The 25,436-nt window shown below is 40.5% G+C and overlaps 3 protein-coding genes across 3 annotated transcripts in view; all 3 read right to left on the reverse strand.

Annotated features, from left to right (window-relative positions):
- Positions 1–25: 25 nt before the first annotated feature.
- On the reverse strand, positions 26–12,619 carry slc30a5 (solute carrier family 30 member 5). The gene is made up of 16 exons (XM_056432303.1): positions 12,057–12,619; positions 10,026–10,148; positions 9,863–9,929; positions 9,510–9,595; positions 9,294–9,381; positions 9,080–9,167; positions 8,893–8,969; positions 8,077–8,247; positions 7,673–7,961; positions 7,360–7,568; positions 6,249–6,406; positions 5,701–5,830; positions 5,172–5,400; positions 2,371–2,597; positions 424–552; positions 26–300 (listed from the first exon to the last, which is right to left on the reverse strand). The coding sequence occupies exons 1-16, from the start codon at positions 12,125–12,127 to the stop codon at positions 130–132; spliced, it is 2,313 nt and encodes a 770-aa protein (XP_056288278.1). The 5' UTR covers positions 12,128–12,619; the 3' UTR covers positions 26–129.
- A 704-nt stretch (positions 12,620–13,323) lies between these two features.
- Positions 13,324–20,352, reverse strand: LOC130205316 (annexin A1-like). The gene is made up of 12 exons (XM_056432594.1): positions 20,334–20,352; positions 20,166–20,260; positions 18,571–18,676; positions 18,407–18,501; positions 18,012–18,125; positions 17,759–17,849; positions 17,546–17,682; positions 16,853–16,946; positions 16,097–16,192; positions 14,344–14,402; positions 13,619–13,741; positions 13,324–13,526 (listed from the first exon to the last, which is right to left on the reverse strand). The coding sequence occupies exons 2-12, from the start codon at positions 20,232–20,234 to the stop codon at positions 13,470–13,472; spliced, it is 1,041 nt and encodes a 346-aa protein (XP_056288569.1). The 5' UTR covers positions 20,235–20,260; positions 20,334–20,352; the 3' UTR covers positions 13,324–13,469.
- Positions 20,353–21,916: 1,564 nt separating this feature from the next.
- The window catches only part of tmc2a (transmembrane channel-like 2a), a 15,932-nt gene continuing 12,412 nt past the window's right edge, over positions 21,917–25,436 (reverse strand). The window contains exons 19-20 of the mRNA XM_056433151.1: positions 22,244–22,364; positions 21,917–22,137 (exon numbers count right to left, since the gene is read on the reverse strand). Coding sequence (XP_056289126.1) covers positions 21,917–22,137; positions 22,244–22,364 — 342 coding nt within the window. The remainder of the gene's footprint in view (positions 22,138–22,243; positions 22,365–25,436) is intronic.

Below are 25,436 nucleotides of genomic sequence, written 5' to 3' on the forward strand. Positions count from 1 at the left end.
TTGTTCAAGCAAAAACGCAGATGACAAAGATTAAACCAATATATTTCAACTCACAGATACATAAACTGTACATTTCAATGAAAAAGAAAACAAAAAGAAACAAGGTGACGAGACGGTTTCGTTTGGTCGCTACATGATGCACGTCCCGTCTGTCAGGCATTTAATGGACTCCATCTGCTGCGTCATGGCCAGGACTTCATGAAACCCGGTGCTGAGTCCAGACATGTGCTGGAAGTACGCCTCCTTCTCCACCTGCACCGACAGATTGTTCACCCCGCCGTCTTTCAAAATGGCCGTCACCTTCGTAGCAGGGGGGAGAAAAAAGAAATCACACGGACCAATCAGAATGAGAGATGTCACAGTGGATTCGTCCCAACTCTTGATAGCCGGTGTGATGACGTCATGGAGTCTGTGGGGACCGACCTGCTGGATGATCCTCTGCTCCACCACGTCGGCCATGATCTGGAGGTGGATGGTGCCGCCGATCATGTTGGCCGAATGCCTCCAGAAATGAGCGTCTCTGTACGACAGAACTCCTTCGATCTTCTCAATCTGAAATGATTAATATATAAAAATATTATATTTTTAAAAAAAGATACATATATATTTTAAAAAGATACATTTATATTAAATATACATACAAATATGTATTTTATATATATATATAAATATAAAAAAACAAACATAAAATACACATATAAACACACATATATTAGGGCTGTGAAACAATTAACATTTTTAATCGGGTTAATCACAGGTTTTTGTGGATTAATCATGATTAATCACATATTACCGATATTCTCGGTATATTTTGTGAGAACATAGAGATTTATGACAAAAGACGGATATATACATTCTTCTATACAATGGTGCTGCAACTCAGCAGTTATTTAGCAGTTTTCTTCCATATGGAACATTAATACATCTTCATCCTAAACAGAATGTTTAACCCTCCTGTTACCTTTTGGGTCAATTTGACCCCATTCAATGTTTAATGTCGGTGTTCTTTGGGGTCAATTTGACCCCAGGCTGTTTTTCACTGTCAAACATATAAGAAATATCAACTTTTTTATTTATTTAAAGGGCTATTTAGGTAGTCAACAAACAAACATAAAGTACCTCACACTTAAACTTGGGAAGCAATATTAATTCTAATAATTTTCTGGAGGTTTTAATTACTGGGGTCAAATTGACGCCGAGGGTAAAATATGTTAGTAAATGTAAAGGTAACAGGAGGGTTAAACAGAACATTTTTCTCTTGTTTGTCAACCATTAACTCCACCATGATACAATCTAAAGGCCTCTAGTCTTCCTCTAGCAGCTGCTGAGGCAAACTGACTGTGGGTTTTCTTCATGAACTGGGCCGTGATGAAAGGGACGGCGGGGACACCGCTGCAAAGCTGAAACCTCACCGCCCGGACAGGTGGACAGATTGACAAGTGACTTTTTTTGCTCGGTCCCGATGCGCGCCAGACGGAGCTCTGTGGCGCGCGAGACGGAGATCGATAAGTGTTAACGCAACGCGAAGAGACAGAAATGACATGCTGCTGTGGAGATACGATCAACAACAGACGTTTAGTTTAATAAAAGAACAAAGACGTGCTCTAGAGAACATGTCAGGGGGCGGGCCAATCTCTTTCATGTCATGCGATCTACCGACACTACGCCGCGATCGACTGGCAGGTCGCGATCGACGTGTTGAGACCCTGATCTACAGGAAGTAAAAGTCGTAACAAGGTTTCCGGAGGTGAACCTGCGGAAGGATCATTACCGATGAACAGACCGTCTGCATGAGAGCGGACAGAGTTCAGATTGAAGTGGTGTATTGGAAGCTCATTTTGCAAGTGACTTTTTTTTCGTCCCGACGACCAACAACAGACGGATTGGAAGCTCATTCTGCGCATGCGTTAAATGCGTTAAAAAAAACCAACTAGTTAAACCTGTATTTGAATTAACGCGTTATTTTTCACAGCACTAATATATATATATATTAAATACATATATATAAATAAGTGTGTGTAGAACATCTGCTGACATCATATTTCTTACTATCGTTCCTCCAAATTGAATGAATCTGTCAACAATCAAACATAATTCAAAACACACATCCTCCTCAGTGGAGTTATCACATACTACTGATTTCCCTTGTGAAAAGAAACGGTTCAAATCTTCCCCTAAACCTCTTAATTTGCCTCAGTGGAAACTTTTATTAAGCACGTCATGGTCTCCTCACACTAAATAAAGTTAAATGGAAAACAGATTATTATTATTTTTCTTCCTCCAAACGTCTGCGTATAATTAGTCTCGTGGGCCGCCACGCCGTCATCTGTGAAAAGAATGGCGGTAACTCCCTCCCCTCCCCCCGCTCACCTTCTCCAGCGCGTCCGTCAGTTCCTTCTCGTTCTCCGGCGGGCTCCGCAGCAGCAGAACCTCGCAGGCGTCCTTCAGCAGCGGGATGACGCTGAGGAAGATGAGCGTGGCTATGAAGAGCGAGCAGATGGGGTCGGCGATCAGCCAGCCGAACTGGCGGATGAGGATGGTGGAGATGATGACGCCGACGCTGCCCAGCGTGTCGGCGAGGACGTGGAGGTAGACGCCTGGAAGGGAGACACGAAAAACACGAGAAATGCAGGGTTCATCCTCATGACCAATGAACAGGTTCATCCACATGACCAATGAACAGGTTCATCCTCATGACCAATGAACAGGTTCATCCTCATGACCAATGAACAGGTTCATCCACATGACCAATGAACAGGTTCATCCACATGACCAATGAACAGGTTCATCCACATGACCAATGAACAGGTTCATCCTCATGACCAATGAACAGGTTCATCCTCATGACCAATGAACAGGTTCATCCACATGACCAATGAACAGGTTCATCCACATGACCAATGAACAGGTTCATCCTCATGACCAATGAACAGGTTCATCCACATGACCAATGAACAGGTTCATCCTCATGACCAATGAACAGGTTCATCCACATGACCAATGAACAGTGTTAGGCAAGTTACTGAAAATTAGTAATTAGTTATAGTTACTTCTTTTAAAAGTAATTGAATTACTTTACTAGTTACTGTATATCAAAAGTAATTAGTTACTAGGGAAAGTAACTTTTAAGTTACTTTTATGTCTGCTTTTTTAATGTCATGAACAGTACTGAACAGTCAAACACAATAAACATATGTTGTAGACCTATTTATTGCAATCAACAGGGCAACAGGCCTTCAAATCAAGCAGGAGTACAAAAGTCCCTTTTTTACTTAACTTAATACAAAATAACTGTCTCAGTGATTTAACAGTGTTTTTTTTATTACCACATTAGGCCCAATGAAATAAAAGTGATTGGCCTACAGTATTAACACTAATTAAAAGAGAACACAAAGGTGCCTTGAGGTGCTGCATATAATTGAGGGGGGGGGGGGGGTGCTAGTGAGGCGTGTACGTGCTGATCTGGAGTCAGTTTGGTAGGATTTGGGTATAAATAAATTATTTCATTTAAAATATGGATTTTTATTTAAAGATATTCATGTAATTTGCATGCAAAATAGGTCTACCCGAACCAGCGGACACAATATTCAACCAGCGGCAAAAACCGCGGACCTGTCAACACTGAAAGTGGCTGTCAATCACAGTGTGGCACCGTGCGTGCTGGTCGAGGGGGCGTGCCTGTGATTGGCGGAGTAGAGGGGAGGCGTGCCTGTGATTGGCGGAGTAGAGGGGAGGCGGGGTTAACCTGTCGGAAAACGGAAGTTACGGGTGGTTGACGGGAACCGTTGTTGTTGACGTCCGAGCTGCTGAGCTGAGAGGAGCAGCTGTCTGTGTTTGTGAATGCCCAATAAAGGGAGGAATAATAACGTCGTCCCATCTCCGTGTCATCAGTCCATAACGTCCGAGACGTTACAATATCATGGCGCCACCAAGGCCCTGCGATGTCAGATCAGAAGCAGCTAAAGTAGCCTAGCTTGTCTTCTTGTCTGCAAGTGTTCATTTTTCACAAAAGAGAGTAACGCGAGTAAGGAACTCATTTAAATTTCAGTAACTGTAACTGCGTTAGTTGATTAAAAAAATACTTCGTTACATGCTCGTTACAGCTATAAGTAGTGGAATTACAGTAACGCGTTACTCCCAACACTGCCAATGAACAGGGTTCATCCACACGACCAATGAACAGGTTCATCCTCATGACCAATGAACAGGTTCATCCTCATGACCAGTGAACAGGGTTCATCCTCATGACCAATGAACAGGTTCATCACATGACCAATGAACAGGTTCATCCTCATGACCAATGAACAGGTTCATCCTCATGACCAGTGAACAGGGTTCATCCTCATGACCAATGAACAGGTTCATCCTCATGACCTATGAACAGGTTCATCCTCATGACCAATGAACAGGGTTCATCCTCATGACCAATGAACAGGTTCATCCTCATGACCTATGAACAGGTTCATCCTCATGACCAATGAACAGGTTCATCCTCATGACCAATGAACAGGTTCATCCTCATGACCAATGAACAGGGTTCATCCTCATGACCAATGAACAGGGTTCATCCACATGACCAATGAACAGGTTCATCCTCATGACCAGTGAACAGGGTTCATCCTCATGACCAATGAACAGGGTTCATCCTCATGACCAATGAACAGGGTTCATCCACATGACCAATGAACAGGTTCATCCTCATGACCAGTGAACAGGGTTCATCCTCATGACCAATGAACAGGTTCATCCACATGACCAATGAACAGGTTCATCCTCATGACCAAGGAAGAGGTTCATCCACATGACCAATGAACAGGTTCATCCTCATGACCAATGAACAGGTTCATCCACATGACCAATGAACAGGTTCATCCACATGACCAATGAACAGGTTCATCCTCATGACCAATGAACAGGTTCATCCTCATGACCAATGAACAGGTTCATCCACATGACCAATGAACAGGTTCATCCTCATGACCAAGGAAGAGGTTCATCCACATGACCAATGAACAGGTTCATCCTCATGACCAATGAACAGGTTCATCCTCATGACCAATGAACAGGTTCATCCACATGACCAATGAACAGGTTCATCCTCATGACCAATGAACAGGTTCATCCTCATGACCAATGAACAGGTTCATCCACATGGTGACCAATGAACACACCTCTCATGTTCGCGTTCATGCCCCCGCCGCCGCCCCCGGAGGAGGAGGAGGAGCCATGGGAGTGTCCGTGGCCGTGCTCGCCGTGGGAGTGGCCGTGGTGCGAGTGGCCGTGGTCGCTCGCCGAGCGGCCGTGGTCATTGGACGAGCAGCTCTTGCCGCCGTGGGAGTGAGCGTGACTGAAGGCGCAGATGCCCACCAGGTTGACCAGTAGGCCGCCCACAGACACCGGCTGGAGGAGACAAACAACAACAAAACAACAACAACAACAACAGCGTTCAGACTGAGTGACGGCGGCTACTCGATGAATCACTAAGAACCAGATAACACAGAAACGTATCCGATATTGCCACTAATACCAAAATATGGCATGTGAATGTCGGAAAATATGAATATGTGGGGAGCGCCGTGTATTAAAGAGACGGTACAATCCTGACCCCACATGCCAGGACAGGGAATGAACGTTACTCAAGTACAGCAGCAGGTTGGAGGACGCCTGCGTCACATGACGCGTGAGCTGCAGTTGACTCACAGTCAGCATGTCCGTGTTTATGTTCGGAGGATCCAGCACGCGGCTGACGGACTCCACAAAGACGAAGAACGAGATGACCATGAGGAAGAGGCCGTTGATGAACCCAGAGAGGATTTCCACACGGCCGTACCTGCAGGACAAAAAGACACGCGTTACATTTTTACCTTCACATTGAAAATGCGGAAGGTTATGTTTTGAGCGCCGTGTATTTATTTATTTATTTGTATGCGTGTTCCTCGCATAACACGAAAAGTTTTAAATCGAATCGCATGAAATTTGGTGGGATGATTGGTTATTATCCGGGGACCATTTGATTCGATTTTGGGATCGATCGGGTCAAAGGTCAAGGTCATGAAAAGGTCAAATTCTTCTTTTTACCATAGCACGGTCAATTTTTATCCAATTGGCATGCAACTAATGCCAAAAGTTACAGAATTCAATGCCCAATCTTGTGATATGCGAAGGTATGCGCTCTACCGAGTGCCCGTTCTAGTTAAACGTTTTTCTACCCAGGGCCTTCCCCGCCGACGTTCCCGGTTGGTTTGTACCCGTAGGAGAAGATCCTGGTGGCCTTCCAGCGCGTCATGAGCGCCGCGAACAAGCCGAGCACCAGCGCGGAGCAGTCGAACAGCATGTGGAAGCCGTCGGAGATGAGGCCCAGGCTGTTGGTCCACACCCCGTAGAACAGCTCCACGAAGGTGAAGGCCTGGAACACAAAGAGGAGCTCGAGTCGGACTCGCCTCCGACCAACGATCACAAGGTGGAGACCAGTTATAAAAATAGTACAAAACGATTTAACTGAATATTAAATATTTAATTATGTAACTGTATTTGTTTTTTATGCGTCGTCCATATTTCTAAAAAGCCACCTGCGGACTCCCAGAAGGATTTCTTTCTTTTAATGAAAATGTGTATATTTCTAAAAAGTAAAAGAAATCTCAGTCTAATATACCTCAATGTGTAATTATAAAATGTGAGGTTGTTGATGTTACCTGCAGGGTTCACATACATGTTGACCAATGGGTGTCCAGGACTTTAAATCAAATTTCCATGAACAAACATTTTGTGAAATCTCAGCGTAAACATGAAAAAGTGAGAACATTTAGTATTTAAACAAAATACCGGCTTTATATACAGGACTGTCTCAGAAAATTAGAATATTGTGATAAAGTTCTTTATTTTCTGTAATGCAATTAAAAAAATATTAAATATTAAAAGAATAAAAGGCTTGCAATATTTCAGTTGATTTGTAATGAATCCAGAATGCATGACATTTTTGTTTTTTTAATTGCATTACAGAAAATAAAGAACTTTATCACAATATTCTAATTTTCTGAGACAGTCCTGTATATATAATATATATACTATTTCAATCTCTGCGTAAATGAACATGTGAATATGACACATTTTTCATGACTTCCAAAACTTTGGGGATTTAATTTTTTCCAAGGACTTTTCCAGGCCTGTAAATAACCATTAAAAAAAAAATTCCATGACCGTAGGAAGCCTGTACTTGGAAACACAACTGCAGGAGCAGTTTGAAGGGAATCTCCCAGCAATAGAATGATTATCACTTTAAATCTACATTAATGACATATTGTAAATGTTTAAGCGTTTCAGTTAACTCCCCGATAACGCTCCTGATCTCACTGTGCGCACCAGGTTGAGACACAGGAAGTAGAAGATCTGTCTGGAGTCGTACTCCTCCAGGATCTGCTTCAGGGAATCTTTGATGAAGCGCGGGAGCGACTGCGACGTGTGATGCAGGGCGTCGCCCATGAAGTTGTAGAGCGGCGTCCCTTCGGGCGAGTAACCCACCAGGGTGCCTTTCTGACCCTTCTTTGAGGGGGAAGAGAGAATACTGGAGGCTGCGGACGGAGAAGAGGAGCACGTTGAAGAGGACACCAGCATGCGTCTAGCTTTTCCAGTGACATCCAGAGGTCCATAAATGCTCTGAGGTGCCTTTACTCACACATGATGAAGAAGACGGCGCTGACGATGACTCCTCCCGAGAGCACGTGCTCCGTGCCGACCCGCAGCGGCGGTTTGCTCGTGGAGCGCAGCTGGTCGGTCAGCGGGTGGGTCCAGAAGTTGGCGAGCAGCAGGGCGCTGAGGGAGAGGGTGACGGCGCCGTAGCGGGCGCACCGCGGCGTCTCCATCTTCGTGTTGCAGATGGCCTCCACGTAAAACTCCAGGATCACGACGGAGAGGATGATCATGCCGAAGGGCAGGATGAGGGACGACCACGATTCCACTTTACTCTTTGAGGAAGACGACAAAAAATGTAAACTTATTTTTCTGAACTTACGAGGGCAAACAGACGTCGTTTCAACGAGTCGGTGAACCAGTGCGGAGCCGCCGGGGCTGTGCACCCACCTCTGTGGTCAAGGAGAGCACGACGACCCAGGGGAGCAGCACAACGGCCGACACCAGGTTATCGAGGGCGTAGAGGCGTTTCGCTCCGCCGATTTCCACCGACAGCTTCCTGGAGGCCGTGTGGAAGCCCACCTTCAGGCACAGGGCGGCCACCAGCAGCACGACGCCCCCCTGAAGGGACGGCGCAGGGAGGGATTTCATTTAGAAAGAAAACTAAATACTTTACTGGCAGCGTCGGAAATACACGAGGACAAAGGGGCAAAACTGACCCTAAGAAATATAATGTTGCCCCTGATATCACGAGGGGCAGAAACTGCCCCCAGAATTAGGATAATTTAAAAGCGTTTTGTTGTTGTTCTTTGTTGTGTGTGTCCGATCTGTACTCGGTAGATACACACACGAAAAATCTATAAAAATATTTTTTAATTTCTAAAAAAACAAAGAAATGTTATAATTGTTTTAAAATATATATAGAAAAAAAACACGAATAAATAAGAATACAATTAAATATGATTGTCTGATTTATGTTTAAACAAATCTAAGAAAACATTTTGAATCTGCATAATAGTCTTAATGATAATTGCGCATATACTTTAAGCCTAAATAACTATATATTTAATATTTTTGAACAGAAGTTCAATGATATTTCACAAGTTTCAAAAAGTTCCCCCAAATTTCTTTTTAAATGCCTCTGGATGAAGTCAGTGGGGCTAAAGTTGCCCCCTAAATAATCTGTAAGTATCCTCCCCTGTTGACTGGGCATACGGAGCAGCACCAAACATAAACCTTAAATGCAGGACACGCCTGTTCGCTTACTTTATGATCCGCAACCCCTAGAAACGCGATGGCCGTGTAGAGGAAGTGCGTGAGCGCGCTGTCGTGACGTCCCTCGGCTGGTCGGAGTCGAGTCAAGGCCAGAACGACGTGAGAACGGGAGGTTTGAAGAAGAGCGCGACCGAATCGGACAAACGACTGCCGCCCTTCTACGGGGAGCAAAGGATACGGTGCTCCGCCATCTTCGCCATGAGGTCGTCGTTGTCAAAGAGGAGGAGGCAGATCACAGCGATGATGAAGAGCGCGGCGCCTCTGGTCTGAGTGAAGAGAGACGAAACAGAAACAGAAATGCATCTTACAGATTCTTTACCGTTACCTTCGTCAGAAACATTTAATACGGGGGGGGGGGTCACGTTTCACATGTGGACTTGCAGGCCTCCTACCTTGGAAGGACCCCCCCCGGAGCTCGTGAACAGGACACCGAGGAGAGCGATGACCACCACATCACTGTGCTCAAAAAGCAACAACGTCCTGTAGAAGACACACATGTTAAACACACGTGAGCTCACAAAGAAAGACACAAACACACAATTAAAAACATGCACGCAACAGAGCGTTGTCGCCTCTAACAGCTGTGAAAAAACATGTTGACATTTTACCTGAGAGGTCCGCAGAGCGTCAGCCCGAAGAAGCCCAGGAGGGATATGACACAGCTGAAAACAGCATGCTTTAGTAACTTTATCCACTAAAAACAGATTTGAAAAGAAAAAAGGTCATTATTATAATTATCTTTCAGAGGCATTCATTCATATTTCAGGCCTGGTTGACTTTCTATTGGAGTGAAAACAAAGGAATTGTCAGATCGGTTCAGTGACTTTACGATCGTTTCCCTTTCATAAAAAGGTCAACCTTCAAATGTGATGTCGAGTGAAGCGGGAGATGAAACTACGAGCAGCGGAGAGGAGAAGAGACAGCCCTCGAGCCGACGGACGAGCACACGCATTCAACAAACCTGTCTTTTTGAAATGCCTTTGCCCGAGGAGAAAGGCTTCTGAAAGAAAAGCAGAATGACGGCACTCCTGGGAAAAGAGAAGGCGTGACCGGCCATAAATAAATACAAAAACTGCTGCTATAATAATAATACACAATGAGGGTAAAGTTCAATAAGTACTTACCCTAATTTCAGTATAAAGATGAACTGGACAATGTGAACAACTTTGAGGATATCGTAAGACTCAAAGATCCCAAGAGCTTTGAGGATCTTCGTGACGACCAGTAAAACGATGTATCTGGTTAACCTGAGAGAGAAAAGACAAAGAGATTATTAATATAGAAAGGAGGGGGGGGGATGTGCCCACTTAAATAACTATTACTATCTTTATTTAAAAAGGGACTATATACAGTTAAAACACAAATGTCCCATTTTGATGCACTGAACCAGATTGTAGCTACACAGCTCATTTGCATCTGTAGTCCTGTGACAGACCATAATAAACATAAAACAATAATAAACATAAAACAAAAACAAACATAAAACAATAACAAACAGTACAGGAGCAGACACACTACAACAGTATATTATCTGGTATAAAGAACACACAATACACACAATGTGAAGCTACAGTACAGCACATTAAAAGTAAATACATACTATTAAAAGTAAGTGATGAAAACAATTCAAATTAATTAATACAAACTATTAAAAGTAAGCAATAAAAACCATTAAAAATAAGTAATACATACGATAAAATGTAAGTAATAAAAACCATTAAAAGTACGGAATAGAAACCATTAAAAGTAAGAAATACATACTATTAAAAGTAAGCAATAAAAACCATAACAAGTAAGTAATACAGACTATTTAATATAATATAAACCATCAAAAGGAAGTACTAAAAACAATTAAAAGTAAGTAATATATACTATTAAAAGTAAGCAATAAAAACCATTACAAGTAAGTAATACATACTATTAAAAGTAAGTAATAAAAACCATTAAAAGTAAGTAATATATACTATTAAAAGTAAGTTATAAAAACCATTAAAAGTAACTAATATAACATTAAAAGTAATAAAAACTATTAAAAGGAAGTAATAAAAACCATTAAAAGTAAGTAATAAAAACCATTAAAAGTAAATATATACTATTAAATGTAAGTTATAAAAACCATTAAAAGTAACTAATATAATATTAAAAGTAAGTAATAAAAACCATTAAAAGTAAGTAATATATACTATTAAAAGTAAGTTATAAAAACCATTAAAAGTAACTAATATAATATTAAAAGTAAGTAATAAAAACCATTAAAAGTACGGAATAGAAACCATTAAAAGTAAGAAATACATACTATTAAAAGTAAGCAATAAAAACCATAACAAGTAAGTAATACAGACTATTTAATATAATATAAACCATCAAAAGGAAGTACTAAAAACAATTAAAAGTAAGTAATATATACTATTAAAAGTAAGCAATAAAAACCATTACAAGTAAGTAATACATACTATTAAAAGTAAGTAATAAAAACCATTAAAAGTAAGTAATATATACTATTAAAAGTAAGTTATAAAAACCATTAAAAGTAACTAATATAACATTAAAAGTAATAAAAACTATTAAAAGGAAGTAATAAAAACCATTAAAAGTAATAAAAACCATTAAAAGTAAGTAATAAAAACCATTAAAAGTAAGTAATATATACTATTAAATGTAAGTTATAAAAACCATTAAATGTAACTAATATAATATTAAAAGTAAGTAATAAAAACCATTAAAAGTAAGTAATATATACTATTAAAAGTAAGTTATAAAAACCATTAAAAGTAACTAATATAATATTAAAAGTAAGTAATAAAAACCATTAAAAGTAAGTAATAAAAACCATTAAAAGGAAGTAATATATACTATTAAAAGTAAGTTATAAAAACCATTAAAAGTAACTCATATAATATAAAAGTAAGTAATAAAAACAATTAAAAGGAAGTAATAAAAACCATTAAAAGTAAGTGATAAAAACCATTAAAATTAACTAATATAATATTAAAAGTAAGTAATGAAAAACAATTAAAATGATTGTTTTTGTGCACATTGCATTACATATGTTCAAGGTCTGAAATGTTTTATTCTTCTTTATATAATTGTAATGTTGATGCATTTGTGGTTGTGACACAAGCCTCTGCTCCACCAGAACAGACACGTCGCGTTACCTGGAGTTGGGCAGCTCCACCATGCCCAGCTGGCCCCCGGACAGCACGTTGCTGCTGTACTTGTCCTCCATGTTCCTCAGGTCGACCCGTTAAAGTCCAGTTTAAAGTCCAGTTGGCGTGTTTAGCTCAGCTTCGTCCCCGCGGTCAGAACCAGCACGGCTAGCTCTGAAACAACCCGCAGCCCATTGAACACCGTCACCGGGGATCGAGACGGCCCCGCTCCGGCACGCTCGTGTTCATTGTTCCTTTAAAAACCGAACTCAGCTTCTAAATTAAACAATATATACAGACGTGAACCTACAAATGAAGTCGGTTGACAGCTTCTTTTGCCTGTTATCCGATTAGCTAGCTAGCTCGCTATGTGGCAGTTACCCCGAGTGTGTGGCTGCAACGCGCGCGCATGTCTGTTGGATGTCCAACAGTTAGTCGCACGCGCTCTCCTAGTGAGAGATCGATAACTAACTGATGAGTCCTTTTCTGTTGAGCTGACCGCCACCACAGATACGAGTCCGGAACCAAAAGATAAAACAAGCTCCGAGCCGGCCAAAAAGCCACAAGCAGCACTTCCGGGTTCGGTAAACAAAGTCCACGTCACGCGCGCGTGTTGTTCGTGAGCGTCACTGCTGCGCAGTTCTGCGTTTTCTGCGCAGAGGATGACGACGGAGGCAGAAAGTAACACAGCAGATGTTGAATATAAACGATGTACTTTAATTTAAATATTCTATGGCTTGTTTTTTTCCCTTCATTACACCATATTTGACTATTTATTGTACTCTGCTCTTTTAATTGTTGACATGTTTTGGCCTCTGTTATTGCCAAATTGTTTTAATTGACTACTGTACTGCACTTTGTTACTCTTTGTCTGTGATAAGTGTGAAATAAAGAAACTTTACATACTTATTTACTTTATTTGATGTTAATATTTAGAAAGCTGGCCGACTTCAACGATGACTATTATTGTCTTTCGTTGAATTACTAAGAATATTGTGCCTTTTTGTGTGTCAACATGTTGTAAAAATGTCATATTTTGACTATCACGAAATTATTATTTAGTATCTAATGATCTTTACTTAAACAATCCTAATATTGACTTAATATCTAATTATTTCGACTTGCAGGGTCAATACTTTGACTTTCTTACAAAGTCCAGATTGTGACTTACTACCTCATAATTATTAGATAAAGATTAAATTTGGGATCTCATCATTTTGATTTAGTAAAATTGCCAGCACAAAAACAAGAAAGCAAAAAAAGAGAAACAGACAAGAAAGGTATGAGATGTTTTTTTATTATTATTTTTATCATTGATTGGATCACATTAACTAAATTAATAACACACGTTATTCATAATCATTTAAAAAGATGTGAGATTCCAGTTTAATCGAATCTTCCGCTCCTCGACGAGTCAAAGTGTCAGTGAGGTCCACACAGGCCGAGCAGGATGGCCTCGTAGTGTCCTTTAGTGTCTTCCTGCGAAACAGAAACAAAGATGTGCTCATCAAACACGCTGGTGCTACCCGACGAAGTCCCGGAGGATTCGGATGCTTCACATGTGGCGTTACCAGGATGTCCTCCTGGAGGCTGGCGTCGTACATGGCCCGGTACTCCTGCACGATCTTCTTCAGGTCCACCTCAGAGCGGCTCACCAGCACCCGGATCAGCGTGTCGTCACATGTGCCGTAACCCTGGGAGAACGGAGCGGAGGGTTTTACGGTCTACAGACGACATCCCTGACCTTTGACCTCACATCGGATCAGGAAAAACTCCCAAGAAATAAAAAAATAAAACTCTTGAACAGGGAGGAAACCTTCAGGAGAGCAACAGAGGAGGACCCCTCTCCAGGATGAGCAGAAGAACAGATGTCAAGAACCCTGGTTTGAAAAGTTCTTTGTGGAACCAGATATGGTGCCTTGGAGAACCATTTTTTGAAGGTTCTTTGAGGCACCATTATAGGTTCTTTAAAGAACTCTTTAAGGAAATGATTCTTTAAAACCCTAGTTAGAAAGGTTCTGTGTGGAACCATAAATGGTGCCTTAAAGAACCATTTTTTAAAGTTTCTTTGAGACACCTTTATAGGTTCTTTGAAGAACTCTTTAAGGAAATGGTGCCTTAGAGAACCCTGGTTTGAAAGGTTCTTTGTGGAACCATAAATGGTTCTTCTATGGCACCACTCTGAAGAACCATTTTCAGTTCCAGACGGCACCTTCATGGTTCTGTGTGCATGTGGTGGGAAAGAGACAAACATATTCACACACACACACACACACACACACACACACACACACACCTTCATGGCCAGATGGAGCTTCTCTGCGAAGAAAGCCGGCTTGCTCCAGGAACTTTTCACTGGGCGTGGAGAACACACACAAAGAAAGTGAAAATATGCAGCTGACCGTGTTTATGTATATCGCCTCTCAGGAGTTTCATATGTAACCCCCCCCCCCCCCCTCCTCCGGGGTTTTCTCTCTGGGCGCCACATGAAACTCAACACTAAAACGATGCTAATGTATATATTTACAGAGTCCCTGCGTGTGCAGCAGCCTGATGCCGTCCATCTGTCAATACACACATCTGACAATAATTGTGTCAAATATCTCGACAACCACAGGAAATCAAGGCACTTTGTATCGGATGTTGGTGACCTCTGACCTTTGCTCACACATACACAAGAAGAATCAAAGTATTGAACGCAAGGTTCCTCAGATAATCCTTCTAATCCCATTACCTTTGTTCTGGCTTCACGTTTCCTTTTTGGCCCTTTATACAAATCTTTAAACTCTTGTTTTTCTATTGTTTGATTATACCATGATGTGGATGAACATCGCAGTCTGCAGTCATGTTAACAGCTTCTCCACAAAAACATGGAATAAGCGCTTTAAAGACCATAAAAATGTAGGTTCAAACTTAATCTTTATGCATTCCTGTATATTACTAAAAGTTGGTGAGAAAAAACATCCGTAGTTAGAATTTATTTAGAGATTAACACCCAGAAAACTCAGTTTATCTGCTTCTTCTAGAGTGGGTGCAGATTTGATTGACAGTGACCTGAAACTGGCAGCAGAAGCCAACAACCCACAATTTATATTTATTCTGTAATTTTTAAAGACAATATTCCTGTTCTACAGCATCGCTCTTGGCACTTTTTTCTTTTGTATACTGTCCATCTGGATTATTTATTCAAATATATTAATTTGTATATATTTATATATATACAGGACTGTCTCAGAAAATTAGAATATTGTGATAAAGTTCTTTATTTTCTGTAATGCAATTAAAAACTCAAACATGTCATGCATTCTGGATTCATTACAAATCAACTGAAATATTGCAAGCCTTTTATTCTTTTAATATTGCTGATTATGGCTTACAGCTTAAGAAAACTCTAAAATCCTATCTCATACAATTTGAATATTTCCTCAGACCAAGTAAAAAAAAGATTTATAACAGCTGAGTGTTTGTCAAGGCTCAGGAAACCCTTGCAGGTGTTTCGAGTTAATTAGACAATTCAAGTGATTTGTTTAATACCCTACTAGTATACTTTTTCATGATATTCTAATATTTAGAGATAGGATATTTGAGTTTTCTTAAGCTGTAAGCCATAATCAGCAATATTAAAAGAATAAAAGGCTTGCAATATTTCAGTTGATTTGTAATGAATCCAGAATGCATGACATTTTGTTTCTTTAATTGCATTACAGAAAATAAAGAACTTCATCACAATATTCTAATTTTCTGAGACAGTCCTGTATATATACAAATTCATATATTTATATATATATATATAGTCCAGATGGACATATGTATATATATATTATTTTTATAAATATATTTAAACAGTATTTCTTCGAACCTATATTAATTAAAACATATATATATATATATATATATATATACACTGTTTTTTTCTTTCTCTGTATGAGGTTTACTGTTTTTCTAGCCGATATTAATTTAAATTATTAATTAATTTAATATATATATATATATATATATATGGCTTCATCCTGAATTGATAAAAAGGGAAACCAATGGAAGCCTCGTACCGATGTCCACCAGACAGTCCTCGATGTCTCCCTTCAGCTCCATGTCCAGAGCTTTGGGCAACGTGACGTCACTGACGGTGGCGTAGTGCTGGAATGCTGGTGGACAAACAAACAACAAACAAACAAACAAACAAACAACAGCTGTAAGGAGCAAACGGGGTATACTGGACAGAAAGCAGACGTCTCTTTTAGTCAAGTGATGACATCATCGACCCAAACATCTCCAGAACGGTCTTCATCTGGTTGGATTAATGTCTTTATCATGAGCCCTCTCTCTCTCTCTCCATCTCCCTCTCCCTCCCTCTCCCTCTCTCTTCCTCCCCTTCTCCCCTCCACCCCCTCTCTTCTTCTCTCTCCCTCTCTCCCCCCTCTCTCTCCCTCCCTCCCTCTCTCTCCCCCCTCTCTCTCCCTCTCTCTCTCTCTCCCTCTCTCTCCCTCTCTCTGTCTCTTCCCCTCCCTTTCTCTCTGTCTCCCTCTCTCTCTCTCCCCTCCCTCCCCCTCTATCTCCCTACACCTTCTCTTGATACATCTCGATAACTTTTGTTCTATTTTCTTTCAAATTCGTGACGATGAAGAACATGTAGTTGAACAAAGAATTATTAAAATAAACCTCAAGCTTTGTGTTTATTCTGCACTGCTGGGTGTGTTCCACCTGTCACCAGACCTGTGTTTCCAGGTGTGTGTGTGTGTGTGTAGTCTTTGAAATACAGGTCTGGTCAGTTTCTCTGGTGAATCCGCCCGGCAACATGTCCTCACTCTTTGAGAGCTGCAGCGAGTTCCTGGTGGTCAGGATGTCGATGAAGACCGAGATGTCGATCCCTCTGCTGTTCTCACCGGCCTCGAACAGAACCTACGGGCAGAGAACCGGACCATAACATCATAACAATAGAATAATAATAGAATAGTATTATGGTCCTCTGCAAAGCCTTTCCATAGAAGGACAAACCAGACATCAGATAGGACACATCTTTGCTCTTTGAACACTCACAACGTGGTTTATTTTGAATCTGACTCCATCTGACTTACATCGAATGTGTATCAATCCGCAGCTGAAAATAGTCCCCAACAAGTGTTCAAGTTTCTCCTGCTGAGTAACACATTACGCACAAAAAAACACAGCTGACAGCATTTTTTGTGTAAATAAATTAGCGTTTTTGTGTTAAAAAGTAGCATTTTGATTAGAAAATGTGAATTTTTTTGTTAATTAGCATTTTGTGTTAACAATTTGAATCTTTTTGTTTAAAATTAGCGTTTTTGTGTTTAAAATTAGCATTTTGGTCTTAAAAGTGGGCATTTTGTGTTCAAATTTAGCATTTCTGTGTCAAAAGTTAAAAGAAATGTGTTAAAAATGGTCATTTTCTGTTAAAAATGAGCGTTTTAGTGTTAAAAGAGAGCGTTTTTGTGACACGCTGAATGACCCCAGCCTCCTTCTTTAAAAGCAGACCTCACCTCCGCGTCCTGCCGGGCCCGATGGCTGTCGACCTCTTTGCTCTCGTCTTTGTTTGCCTTCAACATGGCCAGAAGAGCCGTGGTGAAGTCCCCGCTGGTTTCATCCTTAATGACTTCCTCCAGCTCCGTCCGGTACTCTGAGGGAGCCAACGGCAGGTCAGCACAGAAGACAACAGCCTACGCAACATCGTCTGCATTGAACGGTGCCTAAACCTTCTTTGAAGGCCATCTTAATCTCTCGAATCTCTTGGTTTGATCTCGTAGCCAGAATCTCCACCAGGATGTCTTCGTGTGTGCCGAAACCCTGTCGGCAAAAGTTACGGGCGACATCACAACCGGAGTGTCATACAAACATTACGCGATATTATAGAGGGAGCTGACACTTTGCATAGAAAGTCACAAATGAAAAGTGACATTGAGAGTGAGATTCATGAACTCGTTATTGAAGCTGATGGATGAGCTGTACCTTCGTGGCCTTCCTGAGCAGGTGGGCGTCGTAGTGGACCGAGTCCATGAGCAGGGCCAGAGAGATGTCCTCCAGATCTGATCTGAGAACAGACTTCAGAGCTTCGTCCAGCCTCTGCAGGACACACGGGAACGGCGACATGACGGCATGAGGGTACCTTTTTAAAAACCTTTACGTACCGGCTGCCAAAAAAACTACCACCAGGGGCGCGGAAAGACTTCATATCCTGTGTATTTATTTTGATGACCACTGTCGAGTCATTATCTTACGGTTCTCATGTTGAATGCGTGTGTGTCTGGACTGAAAGGCGCATCCATTGGATTTGTATTGCAAATCCATAAAAGCTGAACACGCCTGTGAGGTCAAGGGGGAGGAGTCAGGAAGCAGCCGCTCACCTGCCCGGTGGACGCCTCGTAGACCACTTTGATCTTCTGCCTCTGCTCGTTGCTCCTCTTCACCAGGATCGCGATGATCACGTCCTCGTCCACGTCTGTGAGGGACCGGTTGTACTTGAGCTTACGTCATTCAAGAAAACCCCAACTTTTAAGGCGACACGCACCTCGGCTGTCAATGGCGCTCTGTAAAGTGGCGGCATCTTGGCTGGCGCTGAAGTTCGGATACGGGGAGACCGTCCCGTAGAACTTAGGCTTCTCGCGACGTTTCACCTGTAGGACGACGAGACAGAAACACGGACGTCTTCGCTCAATCGTCGGCGGTTTCAAACCACCGGGAATTCAGAAAGAGACGAATCCACGAGCGAGTCGTCTGAATCTGATCTGAGATCAGACTTTAGAGCTTTGTGAGAACGGCAACATGGCGGCATGAGGGTACCTTTTTTTTTAAAAAGACTACGACCGCTGCAGAAAATGTATTAAAAGCTATTATTTTGTATTCACTCCAGAGGGGAGGAGCATGGAGCAGAGGGGGCGGGGCTTCACAGAGCTACAGACGGTTAGTCGTCGTACGAGAAAAAAAACAACGCAATTCAAAAGGAACCTCAGTAACCTTCCACACCAGGCACGTGCACAGATAGAGCCCTAGTGGTGCTCAAGCACCAGCCCTTTTGCCCTGGATGAGAAAAGTGTCCTTTTTGCTGGAGACACTTTTTTTTCATTCATCAGTATTTAAGAATAAAAGTTACTCTCTCTGTCATAAACTCCCCCCAAATGTGATTTGATATCCGACGGAGCATTTATTTGAGTTATTGTGAGAATTTCGCCCCGACATGCTCCGCGGCGCTCATGACGTTGTTTTGTGAAAAATCAACCACAACATTAGCGCTGCTGAAAACATGACGTCACAACTGGTCGACGTTTCCTAAAAAAAAGAAACAAACAAAATCTCAGAAATCCATGATTTCAAAGCCTTGCAGCTGTTTACTGATGTCATGTTTGAGTGATAGAGAGAGAGAGAGAATCTTTTTTGTGTTGTATAAATGCTGGTTAGACATATTTGAAAGTATGTTTATAAATGTCACGAGAATTCACAGCCAGAAAATAGGAGCTAATCTATTCTAACTATGCTAGCTCTCGGTGTCATGCTATCCTTGTGCATCATTGTTTTATGTGTTATCTCTTTGTTTTGTCTGTTCCAGTCTTACAACGATCAATCTTATAGAAAACGAACAACACAGCTCAGCTAAAATAGATTTAATTTACAGTAAAGTAACAACACAAGTGATCCCAACTATAGTTTCTCCTCTTCATCACTTTCAATAACACATTTTCACTGCTTCTGAATTTCTTCTTGGCTGTTGATGACGATCAATATCGCTCATTTTGAAAATGAGGTCAGAGGGCAATACGGATCTGTATCAGACCGGCGAGGAGGGCGATAGTGGCTGGCATGACGACCCATTATTATCCAATCAGAACGCTTGTACTGTTGCTATATAATAATTCATCTTTATTCATAAAGAAAATGTAAGTTAGCGGTCTTATCCTGCCCAGAGGAAACGCAGGTCGAGGACAGCATCATTGGTGTTATGCTTCAACTTTGTCCGAATTTTTTTTTTGGCAATGGGTGCCCTTTTTTTAAGGTTTGAGCACCTGCCCCCCAAAATGTCTGTGCACGTGCCTGTTCCACACATCTGTAAAACACAAACGTTGAACCCAAACCCAACGACGAGGCGAGCACGCCGGAGAGGACACTCACTTTGACGGAGTCGTCTTCGGGGTCGGTTTTACGGATGATATCGTTGAAGAACTTCTTGAAGAAGGACATGGTTCTCTTGGCTGTGAAAGCTGTTTCTGTGGAGGGAGAGAACGAAGGAATAAAGAAAGGAAAATAAAGTATTACACTTTTTTTTTTTTAAACACTCACCTGAGCGACTGCAGATGGTCTTCAACGCCCCGGTTTGAGGATCTCAGGTGTGTGAGTCTCGGGTCTTAAGCTCAGCTCTGCAGTGGCTCCGCCCCCCTCTCACTGGCTCGGCCAATCGGGTGCCGCTTCTCGCGACCACATTCCTGCGAGGTGACAGAGGTTCGGTCGCTATGCCGACAGGTTCGGCGACTCTTCTGTACGGACTTGTGCGAGCACTTCTCCCTTTAATCAATCACACACACACACACACACACATGTTGTGGGTAATGTATTCTTTTAGGGGTTTTGACAAGAAAGAAGAATATGTGAATATATCTTTTTTAAAGATGATATTCCTGTTCTCCTGCAGGGTTCTTGGTATTTTTTTTAAACGGTCCATCTGGATTATTTTCTTTGTTCTTATTTTCTCTGTTTTTCTCACAACCTATATATATATATATATATATATTCATTTATTTTACATTTTTACATTTTTTAAATATATATATTTATGTATTTATTTATGTATATTTATTTTATTTATATAAAAAGATAGGATAAAAGATGCGATTAAAGGTTTTTAAACTTTATTCAGAGTCATATCATGAATTACAGAGTCAGACTGAACGAGACAAAACAAAAAGCCCGAGCACATACATGACCACACACACATGTTTCTGTAAGTATTGTTTATGAAAGCAAAAATACACATTGAGTTATATATATATATGAATAATGTACAAAGTGGACGCCATGAGATCTATTTGTGTTTGTGTTATTGTGCTCGGCCCGAAGCGAAGACTGTCGACCAATCGGAGTCCAGGACTATAAACCACATTTTCATGACCAAACATTTAATGAAATCTCAGTGTAGACATGTAAAAGTGAGTAAATTGTGTATTTAAACTAACAAAGAGAATCCCAAAGCATAACGTTTATAACCTTAAATGACTCAAATGAATGAGAGACAATAGTTTAGATGAATAGAATAAACATTTATGTCTTTTTAGTTAAGGTGCGTTCACTTGCAGCGTGGAAAAGGTGCGCTGCGAGTATGAAAGAGCGTATGTCGGATTATATTTAGAGCGTCATTCTTTTAAAAGCATTCAAACTATTTAAAACTCAGCGTAAATGAAATAAATGAATATAACAACATTTTTAGGACTTTTCCAAAAACTTTTAGGATTTTTTTTTCTCCCCAGAACTTATCCAGGCATGGAAATTAACATTTGTTTTCAAATTCCATCACTTCTCCAGGTTTTCCATGAGCGTACGAACCCTGAGAATAAAGCTCTATCCTCTGTGTCTCGTCTTGTCAGAAGTGCTGTTGCTATGGTTACGAGGGCTGATTTAGAACACGGTGTCAGCAGAGATGCCCTCACGGCGACATCGGTGCCCACGTTCGCGGCAGCGTGGATCAACAACACAACCTTTATTCGTGAATTATAAGTTACTCAAGACAAAAATGAAGTTTGTTTTACAGTTTAAAGAAGTTTTAAAAAAAAGTTAAACACTGCGGTTAAACTGTTGACGTCAGAGAGGAGATCCACGACCCAACGGAGGGCCGTCATGCCCCATGAACACGGAGGGCTTCTCTCACACTGTTATCTCGGAGGAGGGCCCCCCCCCCTCCCACGGCCGCGCCCCGGGCCCGGTCCCGGTCCCGCTCCCGGTCCGGCTCCTCTGGGCCCCGGCGGCCGGCTCACCGGCGCCCGGGCGTTGGGGTTGGGCGACGCCAGCGTCACGTCCTTCTGCAGGTTCACGTCTTTACCGGCCGAGCCGGGCTTCGTCTTCGTCGGCTTCGCCTCCAGCTCCGCCATCTTCTCTGCTCAGACGGAGACGGGAGAACCATCAGAACCAGAACCAGAACCAGAACCAGGACCAGAACCAGGACCAGGACCAGAACTCCCCAATGGATGTGGTTTACTGACCAGGCCTGGGTGGGGGGGCGGCTGGCGTGGAGGCCCGGTTGGGCAGCAGGTCCTCCAGGTCCTTCATCACCTGGTTGGTGCTGTCCATGTTGTTCCTCCGGTTCTTCTCTTCATCCCGAGTCTGGAGGACAGGGGGGGGGGGGGGGGGGGGTTTACTACTCGTGTACTTTATTACTCATGTACTTTATTACTCGTGTACTTTACTACTCGTGTACTTTACTACTCGTGTACTTTATTACTCATGTACTTTATTACTCGTGTACTTTACTACTCGTGTACTTTACTACTCGTGTCCTTTATTACTCGTGTACTTTATTACTCGTGAACTTTACTACTCGTGTACTTTATTACTCGTGTACTTTACTACTCGTGTACTTTATTACTTGTGTACTTTATTACTTGTGTACTTTATTACTGTAATTTTATTACCGACTGTACTTTACTACTCGTGTACTTTACTGCTCGTGTACTTTATTACTCGTGTACTTTACTACTCGTGTACTTTACTACTCGTGTACGTTATTACTCGTGTCCTTTATTACTCGTGTACTTTATTACTCGTGTACTTTATTACTCGTGTACTTTACTACTCGTGTACTTTACTACTCGTGTACTTTATTACTTGTGTACTTTATTACTTGTGTACTTTATTACTCGTGTACTTTACTACTCGTGTACTTTATTACTCATGTCCTTTATTACTTGTGTACTTTATTACTCGTGTACTTTATTACTCGTGTACTTTACTACTCGTGTACTTTATTACTCGTGTACTTTATTACTTGTGTACATTATTACTTGTGTACTTTATTACTCGTGTACTTTACTACTCGTGTACTTTATTACTCGTGTCCTTTATTACTTGTGTACTTTATTACTTGTGTACTTTATTACTTGTGTACTTTACTACTCGTGTACTTTATTACTCGTGTCCTTTATTACTTGTGTACTTTATTACTCGTGTACTTTATTACTCGTGTACTTTACTGTACTTTATTACCGTGTACTTTACTACTTGTGTACTTTATTACTCGTGTACTTTATTACTTGTGTACTTTACTACTCGTGTACTTTATTACTCATGTAATTTACTACTCGTGTACTTTATTACTCGTGTACTTTATTACTTGTGTACTTTATTACTCGTGTACTTTATTACTGTGTACTTTATTACTGTGTACTTTATTACTCGTGTACTTTATTACTGTGTACTTTATTACTTGTGTACTTTATTACCTCGTGTACTTTACTACTGTGGTACTTTATTACTCGTGTACTTTATTACTTGTGTACTTTATTACTTGTGTACTTTATTACTTGTGTACTTTATTACTCGTGTACTTTATTACTGTGTACTTTATTACTCGTGTCCTTTATTACTTGTGTACTTTATTACTCGTGTACTTTATTACTCGTGTACTTTACTACTCGTGTACTTTATTACTCGTGTACTTTACTACTCGTGTACTTTATTACTCGTGTAATTTACTACTCGTGTACTTTATTACTCGTGTACTTTACTACTCGTGTACTTTATTACTCGTGTACTTTATTACTCGTGTAATTTACTACTTGTGTACTTTATTACTTGTGTACTTTATTACTTGTGTACTTTACTACTCGTGTACTTTATTACTCGTGTCCTTTATTACTTGTGTACTTTATTACTCGTGTACTTTATTACTCATGTACTTTACTACTCGTATACTTTATTACTCGTGTACTTTATTACTCGTGTAATTTACTACTTGTGTACTTTATTACTCGTGTACTTTATTACTCATGTCCTTTATTACTTGTGTACTTTATTACTCGTGTACTTTATTACTTGTGTACTTTACTACTCGTGTACTTTATTACTCGTGTACTTTACTACTCGTGTACTTTATTACTCGTGTACTTTATTACTCGTGTACTTTATTACTCGTGTACTTTATTACTCGTGTACTTTACTACTCGTGTACTTTACTACTCGTGTACTTTATTACTTGTGTACTTTATTACTCGTGTACTTTACTACTCGTGTACTTTATTACTCATGTCCTTTATTACTTGTGTACTTTATTACTCGTGTACTTTATTACTCGTGTACTTTACTACTCGTGTACTTTATTACTCGTGTACTTTATTACTTGTGTACATTATTACTTGTGTACTTTATTACTTGTGTACTTTATTACTTGTGTACTTTACTACTCGTGTACTTTATTACTCGTGTCCTTTATTACTTGTGTACTTTATTACTCGTGTACTTTATTACTCGTGTACTTTACTACTCGTGTACTTTATTACTCGTGTACTTTACTACTTGTGTACTTTATTACTCGTGTACTTTATTACTCATGTAATTTACTACTCGTGTACTTTATTACTCGTGTACTTTACGACTCGTGTACTTTATTACTGTGTACTTTATTACTGTGTACTTTACTACTCGTGTACTTTATTACTGTGTACTTTATTACTCGTGTACTTTATTACTCGTGTACTTTATTACTGTGTACTTTATTACTCGTGTACTTATTACTGTACTTTATTACTCGTGTACTTTATTACTCGTGTAATTTACTACTTGTGTACTTTATTACTCGTGTACTTTATTACTCATGTCCTTTATTACTTGTGTACTTTATTACTCGTGTACTTTATTACTCGTGTACTTTACTACTCGTGTACTTTATTACTCGTGTACTTTACTACTCGTGTACTTTATTACTCGTGTACTTTATTACTCGTGTCCTTTATTACTCGTGTACTTTATTACTCGTGTACTTTACTACTCGTGTACTTTATTACTCGTGTACTTTACTACTCGTGTACTTTACTACTCGTGTACTTTATTACTTGTGTACTTTATTACTTGTGTACTTTATTACTCGTGTACTTTACTACTCGTGTACTTTATTACTCATGTCCTTTATTACTTGTGTACTTTATTACTCGTGTACTTTATTACTTGTGTACTTTACTACTCGTGTACTTTATTACTCGTGTACTTTATTACTCGTGTACATTATTACTTGTGTACTTTATTACTCGTGTACTTTATTACTCGTGTACTTTACTACTCGTGTACTTTACTACTCGTGTACTTTATTACTTGTGTACTTTATTACTTGTGTACTTTATTACTCGTGTACTTTACTACTCGTGTACTTTATTACTCATGTCCTTTATTACTCGTGTACTTTAT

The sequence above is a fragment of the Pseudoliparis swirei genome, chromosome 15 (assembly GCF_029220125.1).
Source record: "Pseudoliparis swirei isolate HS2019 ecotype Mariana Trench chromosome 15, NWPU_hadal_v1, whole genome shotgun sequence".
NCBI lineage: Eukaryota > Metazoa > Chordata > Actinopteri > Perciformes > Liparidae > Pseudoliparis > Pseudoliparis swirei.

Excerpts from the sequence above, each read along its gene's own strand:
- slc30a5 (XM_056432303.1), bottom strand. The coding sequence starts at position 12,127 with ATGGAGGACAAGTACAGCAGCAACGTGCTGTCCGGGGGCCAGCTGGGC. Across the intron at positions 9,168-9,293 it reads CCGGGGGGGGTCCTTCCAAG|ACCAGAGGCGCCGCGCTCTT; the intron begins GTAGGAGGCCTG and ends CTCTTCACTCAG. Across the intron at positions 553-2,370 it reads TGACGGACGCGCTGGAGAAG|ATTGAGAAGATCGAAGGAGT; the intron begins GTGAGCGGGGGG and ends TAATCATTTCAG.
- LOC130205316 (XM_056432594.1), bottom strand. The coding sequence starts at position 20,234 with ATGTCCTTCTTCAAGAAGTTCTTCAACGATATCATCCGTAAAACCGAC. Across the intron at positions 18,502-18,570 it reads GAGCGCCATTGACAGCCGAG|ACGTGGACGAGGACGTGATC; the intron begins GTGCGTGTCGCC and ends GGTCCCTCACAG. Across the intron at positions 18,126-18,406 it reads ACGAGGCGTCCACCGGGCAG|AGGCTGGACGAAGCTCTGAA; the intron begins GTGAGCGGCTGC and ends TGTGTCCTGCAG.